Source organism: Pyxicephalus adspersus, chromosome 8, assembly GCF_032062135.1.
Source record: "Pyxicephalus adspersus chromosome 8, UCB_Pads_2.0, whole genome shotgun sequence".
Lineage (NCBI taxonomy): Eukaryota > Metazoa > Chordata > Amphibia > Anura > Pyxicephalidae > Pyxicephalus > Pyxicephalus adspersus.
The window spans coordinates 51,167,533-51,182,805 of NC_092865.1; the positions used below are offsets into that span (position 1 = coordinate 51,167,533).

At 39.3% G+C, this 15,273-nt stretch overlaps 1 protein-coding gene across 1 annotated transcript in view; it reads right to left on the reverse strand.

Annotated features, from left to right (window-relative positions):
- The window catches only part of COL7A1 (collagen type VII alpha 1 chain), a gene marked incomplete in the record, with an annotated part of 99,157 nt that overhangs the window by 65,860 nt on the left and 18,024 nt on the right, over positions 1 to 15,273 (reverse strand). The window contains 12 exon segments of the mRNA XM_072421206.1: positions 359 to 511; positions 621 to 737; positions 3,567 to 3,713; positions 5,085 to 5,204; positions 7,091 to 7,240; positions 9,401 to 9,523; positions 9,938 to 10,067; positions 10,872 to 11,029; positions 11,460 to 11,621; positions 12,918 to 13,011; positions 13,769 to 13,928; positions 14,187 to 14,367. Of these exon segments, the coding sequence (XP_072277307.1) occupies positions 359 to 511; positions 621 to 737; positions 3,567 to 3,713; positions 5,085 to 5,204; positions 7,091 to 7,240; positions 9,401 to 9,523; positions 9,938 to 10,067; positions 10,872 to 11,029; positions 11,460 to 11,621; positions 12,918 to 13,011; positions 13,769 to 13,928; positions 14,187 to 14,367 (1,695 nt within the window).

A 15,273-nucleotide genomic window follows, 5' to 3' on the forward strand; every position in this document is an offset into this window, starting at 1 on the left:
GATGTCTGTGTGGGGCATTGCTTTGTCTACTTGTTCCAATGGCCATTGTATCCAAGATAGAAAGGGATAGAAAATCCAAATGGTTACAGTTGCTGTTGGGCCGGAAGTAAGATGAAATCTCCCTTGTTGAAAAAAATAAACTTTTATTCATTCTCAACCTTGTCCACTTTTTTATGTTTCTCCTGTCCATCTCATTATTCACATTTTATAAAATAATAGAAATACAGGATTGTCAAGCAGGATTGGAAGAAACCCCTGATAAGGGCTACAATGGATGTTTTTCTAATTTCCCCCACCCCCCAACTACAGGGCAATAATAATTCATGGATCATACAAAGTCAGGTTTGGTTTAGCTCACCAGTTTCATGGGTGGTTGCTGGCGTTGCCACCTCTCTGCCATCATATAAGGTAAAAAGGGTGATCCGGTACTCAGTTCCTGGTCGAAGGCCGGTAATTTCATATTGATTGACAGTAGTGGGAAGATTGACAACCTGAGGAGACTTTGGACCACCTAGAAGCCAGACCTGTTATGAACTACCACCACACTTGTCAAATTTATAACCCTCCCCCCTGGTACTTTACTAAACCAACCACTGGTTCTTAACACGCCCTTCTGTTACCTCGAGCTTGCCGCCATTCCAGCCTGTAGCCAGTAGCCTCTGGGATGAGGTTCCATGTCACCTGGATTGAGGTAGGACTGTTGGCAAATGTTCTCAGTTCCTGAACAATTCCTGATTCTATGCCAAGGGGTAAATACAAATGTTTAGGAACTGCAATAACAGATCTGGATTCCCTCATATAGACAATGGCAATGATGAGTTAAATATACTGAATCCCACTCTGGGCCTGACAACCAATCAGAAAAGATTTTGATGAACTACTAAATTTCACACTTACCTCTTCCTTACTAAAGCACAGGTGCCTCTCTCCTGCACATGCAGGCAGTTCTGACCCTGGGCGCGCCTTCACTCCCAAGTTATATTAGTTACGCCCTTCCCACCGGCCAATCAGGAAAAAGACTCTTGATCATCCCTGGCTATTTAGTTAGCTAAGACACAGCTCTCAATGTTCGAGCCCCCTAGCTCTGCTGAGCATTTCCTATACACCTGTTGGTTAATTCAGTGCTTCCCCTGTCCAGCTCCTGTGCTACCCCCTTGTTGCCCAGTCTGTTGTTTCCCAGCCAACTCCCTTGTGCTGTTCCAGTGTTCCTCTCTGTCTGTAGTTATCCCCATGTCACTTGTGCCTCCTGTTGCTTCCAGTGTTTCCTCTGTTCCCTGTGTCCGCAGTGACCCCTGTGTCACTGTTGTCTAAATCCTGCGTCCCTGGTATTTGACCCCTGACTTGTGACCTGACCTCCCTTGCTTGCTGCCTGCCTCGACCCCGGCCTTCCTTGATGATTCATCTGCCTTGTGGTTTGGTACCCTGTATCTTCCTGCCCACCCTTGTGTGCCCAGGGACCGCAAACTGGCAGTAACCAGTAGCGCAACATCCTCCCTACTAGAGGCTCTGGAGATGACCTCATTACTGCTTAGACTCTGCGCCTTGGCCCTTCTCAGGCTCACACCATTTCTGTGCAAGCCATAGCGCCCCCCTAGAGGTCCCATCTCTCCAAGTATGACACTTAAAACTTTACCTGGGCAATTAAAATGTAAATATATATATAAGCAGATGCTATCATCAATGGAAACTGCATATCAATATAATTACTAGAGCCAGAGATCTTCTGCCCCTTCTTAACTCCCAAGGTTCCTATTTTGGAACGGATGAACTCATTTATCAATAAGGAGATGGAATCCTATTGAACTTTTAAAGGAAAAGCCAAGATTTGAGCAAAATGCTGCCCAAATCTTTCGATCTACTGATCATTCTCAAAGTAACATCTTTTAATACTTATATTGTTGCACTCTATGTTCAATTTGAACTGTCCAGGTTTGCTTAAAACCTCTAAAAGTGCAGATTACTCCATTCATTTTATATATGAATTAAACTTTTTTCATTTGGAACCTGTAGATACATTAATGTCACACAACAGACTAGATTGTCCTTCACTAGATCATTAATACCTTTAGTTTTCCAGTGGCCACCTTACATTTTTGTTTTGATTACCAAACCTTTAATGAGTGATTTGTTTGATCGGCTCTATGAGTTAGGTATGGATTTTGAACACAGTACCAAAGCACCACAGTGCACCCAGAATATACAGAACCCTGGCTTTGCGACTCATCCCTCCACAATACACAGCATGCATTGCCTGCTATTGTACAGTGTGTTAAGGAACCACAACTCAATAGCCTAAATGGCCTTGTTTGTGACATATGTTCATTCTTCTTCATTCAAAACTCACTGTCAGGTGCATTTGTCTTGCAGTTAACCACCTTATGAGCTGCATCTGACCTGATTAAAGCAACCCCATGCCCTTGCATAGGAATGGAAAACCCAACAGAAGTTACCATAGGATTGTCAGTGAGTTCAGTGAGACAGTGAGAAAATTGGCTTACATACTTATTTCATGTCACAAAATTTTAAAGCCAAAAATTGGAGGATCCAACACTTAAAAAAAATTCAACAATAGAAGCTTCTATATTACTCTCTTCAATCATTTCCCTTAAACGTTTTTCATGTATGTTTTAAAAACCTATGTGATAATGGGCTTTGCATATTTTCTGAATTTTCTCTTAGTTGAATAACAAAAGTAACTGTTATCGCATAAATTTTGCCCTTCTCAAATTTGGCTGAAGATCAGCTAAGGAGAGCATAGATGTTAAGAAAAGATTTGTTCCTCTTCAATAAACTTCCAGCCTTGAGGTGCACAAGCGTTAACATGGCAAAGATTGAAAAAAAGACTAACAATGGAAATGGTCACGTAGAGGTCATATATTTGGAAAGGGACCTTGAATCAAAATACTAAATCATGACTAAGTTTGTGGTCTATTAATCAAGTTTCTGTTGTTGTCTACCTGCAAGATTTCGGTGTTTCTGTCCACCATTTTTGTTTCAGTTTCTTCTTCTACATTATTCACAATGTATATATATAAAAAAAAAATCTGTCTGGGATGGAAAGAACCAAAGAAGGACTACAACAGGCAAACCTGGAGATCTCACTGTTAGAGTACGTAATGGTCTGACCATTTATTAATAAGGAATAGGAGATTTTTATAAGAAAAACATAAGTTAATTTAAAGTTTTGAGTGATCATTTATTTAAACAATAGGTATAAGTAAACGCAAGGTTAGTATAAAGATTAGGAAAATTCTTTGTTGTGCCACCAACCTCAGATAAACCAATTCAATATCTGCCATTTAATCTACTTGCAGGCTTCTAATGCCGGATTTCATAAGCAGGTGTTCATATAGTCTTCTAGTTGAAGCATGGTCAAGGTGTAAATGACAATTAAAAAAATTGACTCTGCTTCAGTATTTTTTAGTTACAAGATTTCACTTCCCAGGTTCACCACCTACTCTTGCACAGTAGGTTCTATTTCATTTCAGAATGGGGAACCTCTAAGAATACATTAAATGATCCTTTATGAATTTGAATAATCCAGTTCCCTAACATTTAAATGTTACCTGTTCTCACTCTTTTAGATGTTGCTGGTCCCTCTGTGGCTCCAAAAAGCGGACTGACGGACACAGTGTACTCGGTGCTGGGCTGGAGGTTCTGGATAAAGTAGGAGTCTATAGACGGACCAACATCAAAGTCTTTTGTATCTTCCCCTGAATAAAAAAAAATATTTGAGTGGTAATAATGTAGAAAATATAGAGATTGATAATGTAAGGAATATAAAAAACAATAAATTAAACCTTCAGCAACTATTCCGTCTGTTTGCATCCCATGTGGAAGTTTATTGAATTACTAGAAAGAGGGTGGGGGGAGCCGGTGCAATGTGAACTACAAACCTAATGCCCCCATAATTTTACAATACCTTTAATTTCTGAATTTAAGTGAAGCTCAGAGTAATATACAGTATATTACATATCAATATATAGTTCCGTAAATGCCGATTTTAATGTAAACCTACATTTTTGCTAGTTTTGCATAAATTGGGATGATTATTGTCGATATTTCATTTGTAAATCCCAGAAACTTAAACAGGAATCAAAAAGACAAAGGGGATTAAAAAAGAGATAAATGGGAGAGGCAAAGGGACAAAGAGAAATGTGGAAGGGAAACAGGGCAAAATATGGGGTATCCAGGGACAAAGAAGGCGGGGGGTGGGGTGGGTAAAAAGAGAAAGGGGACAGCAAAGGTGTGGAAGAGATAGAGGGGAGAATTTGAGAAAGGTAAATTGAAAAAGAGACAGGGAAAGGTAGCGTGGGTACAGGGAGAAAGAGATGGGCCAATCTACATTTCATAATTTCCTACAATACATTTTGCTGACAGCCAGTTAAAAACCAAACAACACTTGAATGCTCTCAATCATAAATTATTAGCACTGCAAACAATCAAATGATTTTATTAACAATGCTGCCTGTGAAAAACATCAAAAACGAGCCTCTCTTTTATACAATACACATTAACATACAGACTACAGTGAAACATCACAAGGTTATGTAAGGACGGGGCATTTGTGCTCTTTCATGTTGAACTCCTATTATATTATTTGCTACATTAAAAAACTTAGTTTGAATGTCTTCCAGAAATTCCATCCAACTAGGTAACTCCCTGTGCCTTGGCCCAATAACCCAAGCAGACAACAGTTGGCACCGGAGTGGTGCAAGTCTTTACATTGCTGCTATCAAAGGCTCCATGCACATTCTTGCACGTTATTACTTTGTGGTGAGATTGAGAACCAGGGAAACATTTTAATTAAATGTGCTGCCATCCCTAACATCTAAATGATCAGAGGAGCCCCCATGAACAATCACTTTGAAGTGTTGACATTATTAAAATATAGGCAGCCGTTTTGGTATCCAAACCAATTTTTTGGAAGATTAGGCCTTTGGTGGTGGTTAGGACTGGTCAACCATGTGCAAGGTGTCTGGGGCGTAGCACTGGGGCCAAAAACATATCAAATCCAATTGGGAACAAAAATTTGAAGCATAGTAATCTGCACTATTCATGTATACTAAAAACAAATAAATTACCTGATTGAGATACCCAAGAGATCCGATAGCCAGTGGCGCCTCTGATTCCTCTCCATGCGACCCTAAAGCTTTGGGATGTCACATCCTGAATATTGAGATCAGTCACCCCATCTACACGCCCTGCGGATACATAAAAGCAATTCATATAATTTAATTAAATTCAACAAAAAGCTGAACCCCAACCACACAGCCAGTTTGTAGTCAAAATACATAATAACCTCTATTGACAACTGACCAGCAACAGAATTGCAATTGTGTTTAGACCTGCGAGCAGTTGGGCTGTGGATTGTACTACAACATGAGAGTGTAATGGCAACATCAATTCCAAAAAAAACTAGGAAAATGGACTGGATGGCTTACTTTTAAAGGATATCCACAATTATAATACCTAAAGGATAGCATGATACCATGGCATGATACTATGACAATTGATACAGGTAAATGCTTGGACATTTTTCCCCAGTAAGGCAATATAGTGCCATGTGGATTTACCTGTTCCTTCTGGTGGACTAGATCTTTACAAAAAATATGAGAGACCAACCAAGCCCACCCAAATTTTCTTCCCTAATTTTGTTAGGTAAACAGACAACAGGAATGTGCATTTGAACGCCAAGATGACCTTTTCATAAAAAGTTTTTATTCTTTTTACTCCAGGGCACTTAACAAACTGCTGCTATGTGCTCAGGAGCAGCAAACCACATCCCAGGTCAATACATTTGCACAAGTTGTCCTTATGTTTGTGGTGTGGTTCTTCCTCCAGAGGGGAAAAAGCAACTTCATGGCCAAAGCAACATGTTACTTCCAGGAACCAACGCTGAAACCTCTTCCACAACCCAAGTGCATGCACAAACTGATTCTCGGCTATTCCTCTTAGCTTGATTGGGAGAGGTTGAGAGAATGGTGGAGCTTTAAATTACCAGTACCCTAAAACAAAAATGACTAAATACCCTTTTTCACATTTATATACATTTTTACCCAAGCACTGTATTTTTGGTAACCAACTCTTTGGTTACCAACTTTTCGCTAGGACCCAACTGGAGCACACAACTTGGGAGAAGATTACACAAATACATTCCATCCATGATAGGTCATTCCAACTAGACCCCAATAAGGGACACTTTCTCCTACATGAAATCCCTATTACCTTTCTGGATCAACTGTCTTCTCGGACATTGTAGCCTACATAATGCTGCAATGATTTATAACTTTTTACAAATGTAGTAACAGGTAAATGAAAGGTGGGTGGAACAAGCTCATTTAGCACCATTTTATCTTCAAGTGAAGTTGTTTTATTCAACCCCTATGGAAAAAATCTCCTCTACACGCTTGATTTCTTACATTTGGTAGGTGTTCCATTGCATTGTCTAACACCCTATATAATCCATAAGCCCTTGTGATCATCATAACTGGGCTCATCTTAACTCTTGAATTCTATGAGAGGTAATCATTTTCAACCCCCTGTGGGAGATTGGCATCAAATGCACTTGATGCAGACTTTAAATTTAATTTCAGGGCACTTTTTGTCCACTTTTATTCCTAAAACACTCCAAAAGAAAATCCAGGGGTTTCCCTCACAAAGGATCAATGTCATTCACAGCATGACAAAAATTCACAAAATTTACCCTCCTAGGTCTGGTTCACCAAACCTAAACTCCCATCTCTCAGACTTCACAGACTTTGTGCCTGAGCCCCACCTGGCCTCAGGCTCATGCAATCTCTCCCGATATAAAAGCAGGTGGCTTTTTATTAATGGCCAGGTGCTCCAGAGCCATTCTCAATCTCTGGCCTGGAAAAGAAATATGCCTGGCCCACCCATTCCTTCCAGGACACTCCAGGCATGGGTCCGAAATGCTCCCGATGTGCAGCGATACAAATCCTGACAGCCCCATCCTAGCCCATTAATTCCTTCACTTTTCCAGTCAAATTGAGGTACAGGATGCAAATTATCCTATGAATTTGGCATTGCAGGTGTCCTTCTTTTACACCCCCTTATGTAAAAGACTTACGTGTACGTCCATTTATTGTCACAGGTGAGCCAGCTTGCCTCTGGAACTGAGGATAAAGTACCAAGACATATTCAGTGTCAGGTCTAAGATCACTAAGAGTATCTGACAATGCACTTCCACTTAGGGTCTTCTCACCCGTCCTGCCATCTCCTGCAAACCAAAAACAAAGATAAAAAATGAGACATTACGCATCACCCATCAATCATTATACAGCTGAGCATCACAGCAAGCAATAAAAGTAATCCGTGTTAGCTGTATTTGCTGGTGAGTCATAAGCTTGTATCACTGCTAGCCTCAGGGCTCAGAATTCCTAAATTGTTGGAGATACACTGCCACGGCAGGGTGTGGTGTGGAGAAGAATACATTATGGCTACAGACATGTAAGGATCAGAAGCAGACATGTACAGGTGTGTCCCAGGCTGATGCTGGCGTTCCTCCAGGTGCGCTAATCTATTTTATTTTTAGAATTTAAACACCTAGATACCTTTACAACAATATACTAACATTGGATAGGCTTTCTCAACATGATATGTCACTGTCTTGCTGAGCAAATTACACTGTATGGTTAGATGCGTTCCAACACATCTTATCGCATAGCCATGGGAGGAATTGGCAAAAGGCGAGATGCAATGAAGATGTTCGGTTTGAATAAACACATGTAGGGGGATATAGATGAAGAAAAAATCATAGGTTTAATTTTTAAAGGTTGTTTGTTCTGATCTTGACTTTAGTAATGTGCTGTCTGCAGGTCATAGGACCATGTGAAAGGCTTAATGTTCTCCATGCATAAAGCTTGGTCTGGATCTCTGAAAGGTCTCTACATATTATGTGAATTCTATAAAAGCTCTGGGACTCTAAAGGATCAACAGGTCTTGTAAAAGGTATAATGATTTGATTGGATAGATGCCTATGAAATGAAATCTAATGCTTTGATTGAATAAGGGTTGGGCTAGACCTTCAAAAGTCCCGATGCTTTGACTTTATGTTAAAATGCTTTATATTAGGTCTTGGGTACAATGGGATCTGTTATCTCCTCTCTCTTATATAAATTACATAACTTTGCTTTTGAAAAATGTAGAATAAAATATTTATCTGATAGTTCGCCTCTCTAGTTGGCCCAGCTGCATCTTTATCATTTCTCTTAACTGTTTTTTTAATAGAAAATTTGCTAGAAGAATTGGGAGGTTGACCCAACATTCTGTAAATTATTTCCAATACTTTTCTTGGTAACACCTTATTTTGATATGAATGAAGGTTGGATTAATTATATACATATATATGTTAAAGGAGGTGTTTAATAACCTGGAAAATTAAGTCTGATGAAGCTGTTGATCCGCAAAATGTGCCACGCTTTGTTACCATCTGATTCTTGTCCAAAAGTAACATATATCAGCCAGAATGATAAAAGACCCTCATTTCTTTTTGGGGTCATAACGTTGTAAATAAATACAGCTGGATCACTTTTCAACGCTACAGTTAGCTTTTATATATGTGGTTGTGTTTTGTAATACACTGTAAATTTTATAAAAATTTATTGAAAAATAAAAACTATGTTCTTTTAATATCTTTGTGAATACCAAATATTCAACATAGTTAAATTTTGAAAGTTAACTGTTTAGGTTAGCTTTCAGCTTGAGGGACTCATTTCTTCACTTCCCGTTTCTTTTACTTTTGTCTTGTTTTCGTAGCTGCAAACAATTTTTCCTGGGTCATCCTCAACCTTTTGGAATATTTGATATTGACATCCCAGGAGGCTAAAGGCTGGCCAAAACACATCAGTCTTTGCACTCCAAGATTTTGCAATATTTCAGTCAATACCATGCCAACAAGTAAAAAAAAAGTGTGCACGTACAGGACCATGCAGTATGAAAAGGGGGGAAGAAACAGCCACTTCCAAAACTTGCTAGGATCAAAAATGGCGGAACGGGAGAAGTAAGGACACAAGAAAGCTTCAGAAGAAGTTATTATCAGACTACATGGAACAGTAAGAGTTTTTCATAATGTTCCATACCAAATGCATTTACAAACATGTCATATGTAACAATATTTTTATCACTGACTTTTTTAATTTGTGGTAATTGCAGGAAATTCCTCTTTAGGTGTCAGGGCTAGGGTGAGATTTAGGTGCTGTTGGTAAGCTCAAGGATAATGTTCAGCACTATGAGGAAGAGTCTGGCCTAATGTTGCAAAGTATTTTACCGGGAGATCCTGCTAGATGCAACACTTTCTGATGACAACTAACAACTACTTGATGAAATAAAGAAATAAGAAACACACACAATAGAGTGATACAAGTAATAACATATTTACCTCTGGCAGAATAAGTCAGACGATATCCACTTGGCGGCTCTGCTCCAGCAATAGACCAAGCTATCCTGAGGAAGGACGGGCCAGCCTCTGCTATACGGAAGTTTGATACCCCAGCTGCACTTGCTGAAAAAAAAAAAATGGAGTCTATTGCAATTGTGAAACAAATTATTGCGACAAAGGATTGAAGGATGAAATGTCATTAAAGGTTACATAGTTACATAGTCAGGTTGAAAAGACATAAGTTCACCAAGTTCAACCACTAGGGAAATAAACATATCCCAGATATAAAACCCTATAGTTGATCCAGAGGAAGGCAAAAAAACTGGTGAAATTTGCTCCAACAGGGGAAAGCAATCTAATGTTCCTTGGATCAACAGTCTTACTCTCTCTAATACCCAGTTATATTAGGTAGTTCCTGGAGGTCTTCAAAGCTGCATGCTTTTTCATTCTCAATTACTGGACTGATTGAATTGGTGGCCACCACAAATAACAGGCCTGAGATTCGCCCAAAGATTTGGCTGAATCAAAAAGTCTTACATGTTCTCCCTCTGCCTGAGACAGACTCGCCAATACTGTCAGCATATAATGCAGTGATGGAAACTGAATACTCTGTTGCAGATCTGAGGCCTTGAAGGATGGTGAATGTTGGAGATGCAGTCAAGCTGATCTGTGGACAAAAATCACAATGACTTAATGACATAAAGTTGTAAATTGTATGACCGATGGTATATTATAGGGACAATCTGCTCACAAGGGTACAGACTGTATTTCAAGTTCTAATCATTCACAAGTGCATTTTTGTAACAATTTTAACCAACTTTGATCAGTTATCATATGCAAAATGACCAAACAGATCAAAGCAATCAACAAAAACCACAAAAGACAACCAAATACCACAAAAAATAAAGGAGCTGTGATCTCCAAAGAAGCATGGGATTCTGGGTTGCTTTTATCTGTTTGACCCTGTGCATTATTAGGGAAAATAAGGATGTCAGGACAGCTGGTCTGTTGTGAAACATTTTGAGGGTATAATTTATAATAACCTGTCTGTGGCCTTGAAAATTTAGAAACCACTAGCCAATTTGAAAAAAATAAAAATAGGACGCTTTCATACCCTAAGGTTCGTATGCAGACAGTAGTGAGGAGGGCAAAATTTGCCATATTTGAATATATGAATGTGCATTTGAATATTTGCATTTGAATATGCATTGCTGCCAATGGGAAAACCAAGGTATATGATATTAACATCTGCAAAGTGCTTTAAATTGTTCCTAAATAGTTTTTTGTTTGTTTGTTTTTCTGGTTTTTTTTTGCGTATTTTATTGTTGTTTGAGATTTTTTAAGCAGTTCAATTTTGCCCAGTTGGAAATTAGTGTGAAATTAGCATGACCGATATATGCCAAGGTGAGCTATGATCTGAATTTCACTCAAAGCCTATCATAGTTTAAAATTAGCACATAATAAATCGTACCTCTCTCAGCTCCAATGGGATCTGCTGTCCTTGACCCGTCAGAGGGCCATACACAATTTTGTAACCAGTAACTGGCCCAGTGGCTGCTGTCCATTGTATCCTCATGGAGTCAGTTGCCTCATCAGAGAAAACCAGGTTGGAAGGTCCTGTGTAAGCGGCTGTGAATGGAAACAAATAGAGAGATTTTGATTAATGCATCTGTGTGCTTGCTGGTGTCACCTTTATCTGCATTCCAATTAACATTTGTTTTGCATATCTGTATTATCTGTAAATGTGAAGCTTCCTGTGCTGAAGAGACAACATGACTGATGACAAATTTGTACTGGAATAGGTGTTTACATTGGGAAAATTTCTTTTACCTGCTCTTCTTTAAAAACTTTAAAATGTTGGGTTTTCCTAATATTTTATTGGGCAATGATTTATTTTTTAATATGGAAAATCACTTCTATCTTAATAGGAACAAAGCCAGGGATGGGCTATGTAATCCTCCAGCTTATTGAGATACAACTCCTATAAATACCCTGCCAGGAAGGTATGTTCTGGCTTGTAGTTCCCTGGAAACATTGAATCATTAGCAGCCAAACTTACAGCCTTCGGGCAGGTAGGTTCCTCCAGTGGTCACACAGACTTTCCGAGACACCAGAGGCAGCAAAGTGGTGAGAATCTTGAAGTCGTTGACGTAGAAAAAATAGTCATCTGTCGGAGTGGAGGCCACCCGCGTCAATTCCCGTCTATCAGCGTTTTTAATCCCTGTAGAACAGAAGAACAAAAAAAAAATAACTTTTCCTAGAAGATAAAGTTTATCTAAAGCGAGAATGGCTAAATTTCTTTTTTTGGCCATCCCTGTTCCAGTCTTACTGACACAACTGAAAGTCAGAGGAAGTTTGTTCAAAGTGAGGAAAAATTTCTTCTCCAACAGTTGTAGAAGACCAGCTGTTGCCACAGGAAGCCTTATATCTTTATATAGTCATATCTTTGACTGCCATTCTGGTGACAACTCAAAATATTTAATTTTTCTACTCTTTCATTATTAATGATATGAACTACTAAAAACAGGAAACAAGGTGTCTGATTTATTAAAGCTTTCCAAAGCTGGAGAAGATCGACTATCATTGGAGAACCTTGGTGATCCAGCAAGCCTGGAATAGATCTGGTTCAGGAATGAAAACATTTACCAACTAATAGCAAATAGTCTATAAGAAATCCATTCTAGGTTTGCTGGATCACTGGGTTACCCCAATATAGTCTATCTTCTCCATTCTAGGAGAGCTTTAATAAATCCGACCCCAACAACCATGGAAACGTGAGCAGGAAATCTAACCCCTAGGTACTCTATCAAAAAACTGAAAATAATTTTGCTTTAAATACTCTTCAAACTAAACATGAAAGTAAAATCCAACACTTCTTTCTATAAATTTTTCTATAATGTTAAAAGTCCTGACCTTCTCTTAGGTTCACATAGCTGGGAGATTTACCCTTTACCCTACCCAATCCTAGTGACATCACCAATGGGACAAAAAAGGATGGGAAAATCCAAAGGCTTACAGTTATCACAAGTCAAAAGGTGAGGGGAAATCTTCCAATGGGGAAATAGGTGTCAACACCCTAGAAGTGGATTTCCCTTCACTTCGAGTGTATTTTCTTTCTTTCTGTTGCATCTATGAGAAGTCATTAAATATTAGGAACAATCCACTAAAAAATTTCCAAGAAAGGATTGTATAGCACTTTTAATGGGGAAGGCCTGACATTGTCCACCAGTCCATATCTGTTCACAAAACCTGACAGGAGTGTGCAGATTATATCAGGCTGTGACTACCCTAAAAGAACAATAAAATATCACCAATAATAGCCCACACAGCACAGGTTTTAATGAGCCACAGCTGGCTTGTATTAAAAAGGGTGTATTAATATAAATTTACACCTAACACCCTATCACGTGCAAGGAAATCTAAATGAAGCAGGGTTTTTCCTTATACCTGTTTGGAGGGTTGAAGATATCAGAGACATTAGTTTGTTAAACCAACCCAAAAACAGGAAATGGCTTACCAACAGCAAAAATGTTGATTCCTTGGCTCTTGAGTCTCTGAGAAGGCTGATCCACATCATCCTGAGACTTTCCATCAGTGACCAGAATTGCAACCTAAAGACCAGACAGTTTTTTTTAATGGTATTTAACAAAATAGTCCCACCAATGTCCACAGTTTCACACCAGAGAAGTGTCATATTATTGTGGGGCAAAGAGGTGGCGGAAATAGCCAACAGTTGGCCCCTTTGCAGAACTTGTTTGGATCCAAGTCAATAACAGGGCTCCTTGGGGGGAACCTGTTGGCTGAAGATGGCCCAGGGCTATCGTACAGTGGCACACTTTGCCCCTCCCTGGGGCAAAGATCATATCACATGAAGCCATAGGCCCCATATAAAGTGGAAGCTTAGTTGGGTGGGGAAGGCTTAGGCCTATTTTCCTGTCTGTTTCTCTGCTGAAGAGGATTTCCCTCACTTTCTGTCCTAGTTAAAAGAGTCGCCCAAACATGAAGTAAGGGGAACCTCTAGTAGACTCTTAGAAAACTCAAAAAAAAGGGGCATTCAGATTACAATGACATTAGTAATCCAAAATCAATGGATAAGTAGCTAACAACTTCATCTTGAAGCAATAAGGTCCCAGGTTCCAATCTTAACCACGATACTTTCTGTACAAAGTTTGTTAACCCCCCCTTGCCAAAGTTTGTGTTGATTTCCTTCCATGCCTCCCATAAATAGTTTTATCCCTGTAGGTTCCCCTAAATTGGCTTTAGACTATGGTAGTGACATTAGATTCTGATCTCCTCCAAAGACTTTGATATGACCATGGACTATATAAAGTGCTGCATAATATGGCTAGTGAGTCCCAATATTCTTACCTTAGGAACATCGTTTCGAATAGTGCCTGGACCAAAGAAGTTGTCTGCAGCATATCTTAACCCTGCACCCGTCCGCGTGTTGCCACCCTTGTAGCCCAGGTTTCTGATGGCCTGGATCACATCACTACCATTTTGGTATCGAGAAAATTCAAACTCTGTTCTAGAAAAAGAATACAATTCCAATTTAAAATGAAAATATTATGGTGAAGAGAACTTGTCCATTCTGTACATTCAGTTGACCATTTGGTGGACTCAAAACATGAATTACCTTTCCATTTACAAGGTAATGCTAGTTACTGTAATACATTGCTGCAATGAGTACCATTAAGAACTGGAAGCAAGCCACTGGTTGTAAATTATTACTGCTAAAAGAATATTTCAAGACTGAGGACTGACAATTTTACACTGGAGGACTCACCTTGGATCATCACTGTATTGCACCACACCAAAGCGTACTTTGTCCTGGCCAACCACATTCACAAAGGGGATCACCAACCCTTCCAAGAATGTCTTGATCATTCGAAAATTTGCTCGTCCGATACTAGAAGACCCATCGATGACAAACACTATGTCGGAATCATATATATTCTCACATCTTGCTGCAAAAAAAAATAAGTGGCATGGTAATTCATATGTGAAGTCGTACATTTGTCATGGTAAGTTTAGACGAGTATATCCACATTAAAGTTCATATTCAAGCAGCCTAAATTTTAAGTATGTGGTCCTATTATATGAAAATAAGTTTTATTGGGGTTTCTAAAGATACAGAGGTCTCCTGTTCATGGAAGTCCTGAGGAGGTTCTACTGCAAATGTGTGGACCATTAGGTAAAGACTCAACATGGCAGAATGTAAGCACTGAAGTAGGTCATGGTTTCCAGAATTTCGGGAGTATGCCCATCCTGTACGTGGGTAGGTATGTGAGAGGTGGGCTACTTAAGGTTAAAGGGGTTTGTTAGGTATACTTTGTTTAAAAATATATTTATTTTTCTTTTACATGGCAGCTCGAGTCAACAACTAAAATCCATTGGCTGATTCTATCCAGGAAACTCTGCAACTCAATAATCTCCGCCCTGATAGTGCTTACATTTATCCAGCACCAGTGATTCTTGAAAAAAACCATCAGTGTGAGACCAGTGTGGATTCTTTTATCGTTTTTCAGGTAAGTTACTACTGACACCAGTTCTAGCTGTCTCTAAAGCGGGCATTCATTACCCTTATACCCACCAATTTAGGAGACACCCTTTCCACTGACCAATGCTTCATGTTCCAATCACCTGAGGGGACACTTCCCTCAATGACCACCAATGTATGGAAGCAGTACAATGACTATAAATGTACGGGTTAATTCTTCTACTAACCATTATTGCATGGGTCATCCCTCTTCTGACCACCAATGTAAAGAGACATCTCTCCCACTGACCTTCAATGTAGGATTGCATTTCTCCATTGCCTTCCAAAGCAATGCTACAATTTTCACTCAGAATCAGCTCCAAATGATGCAAAT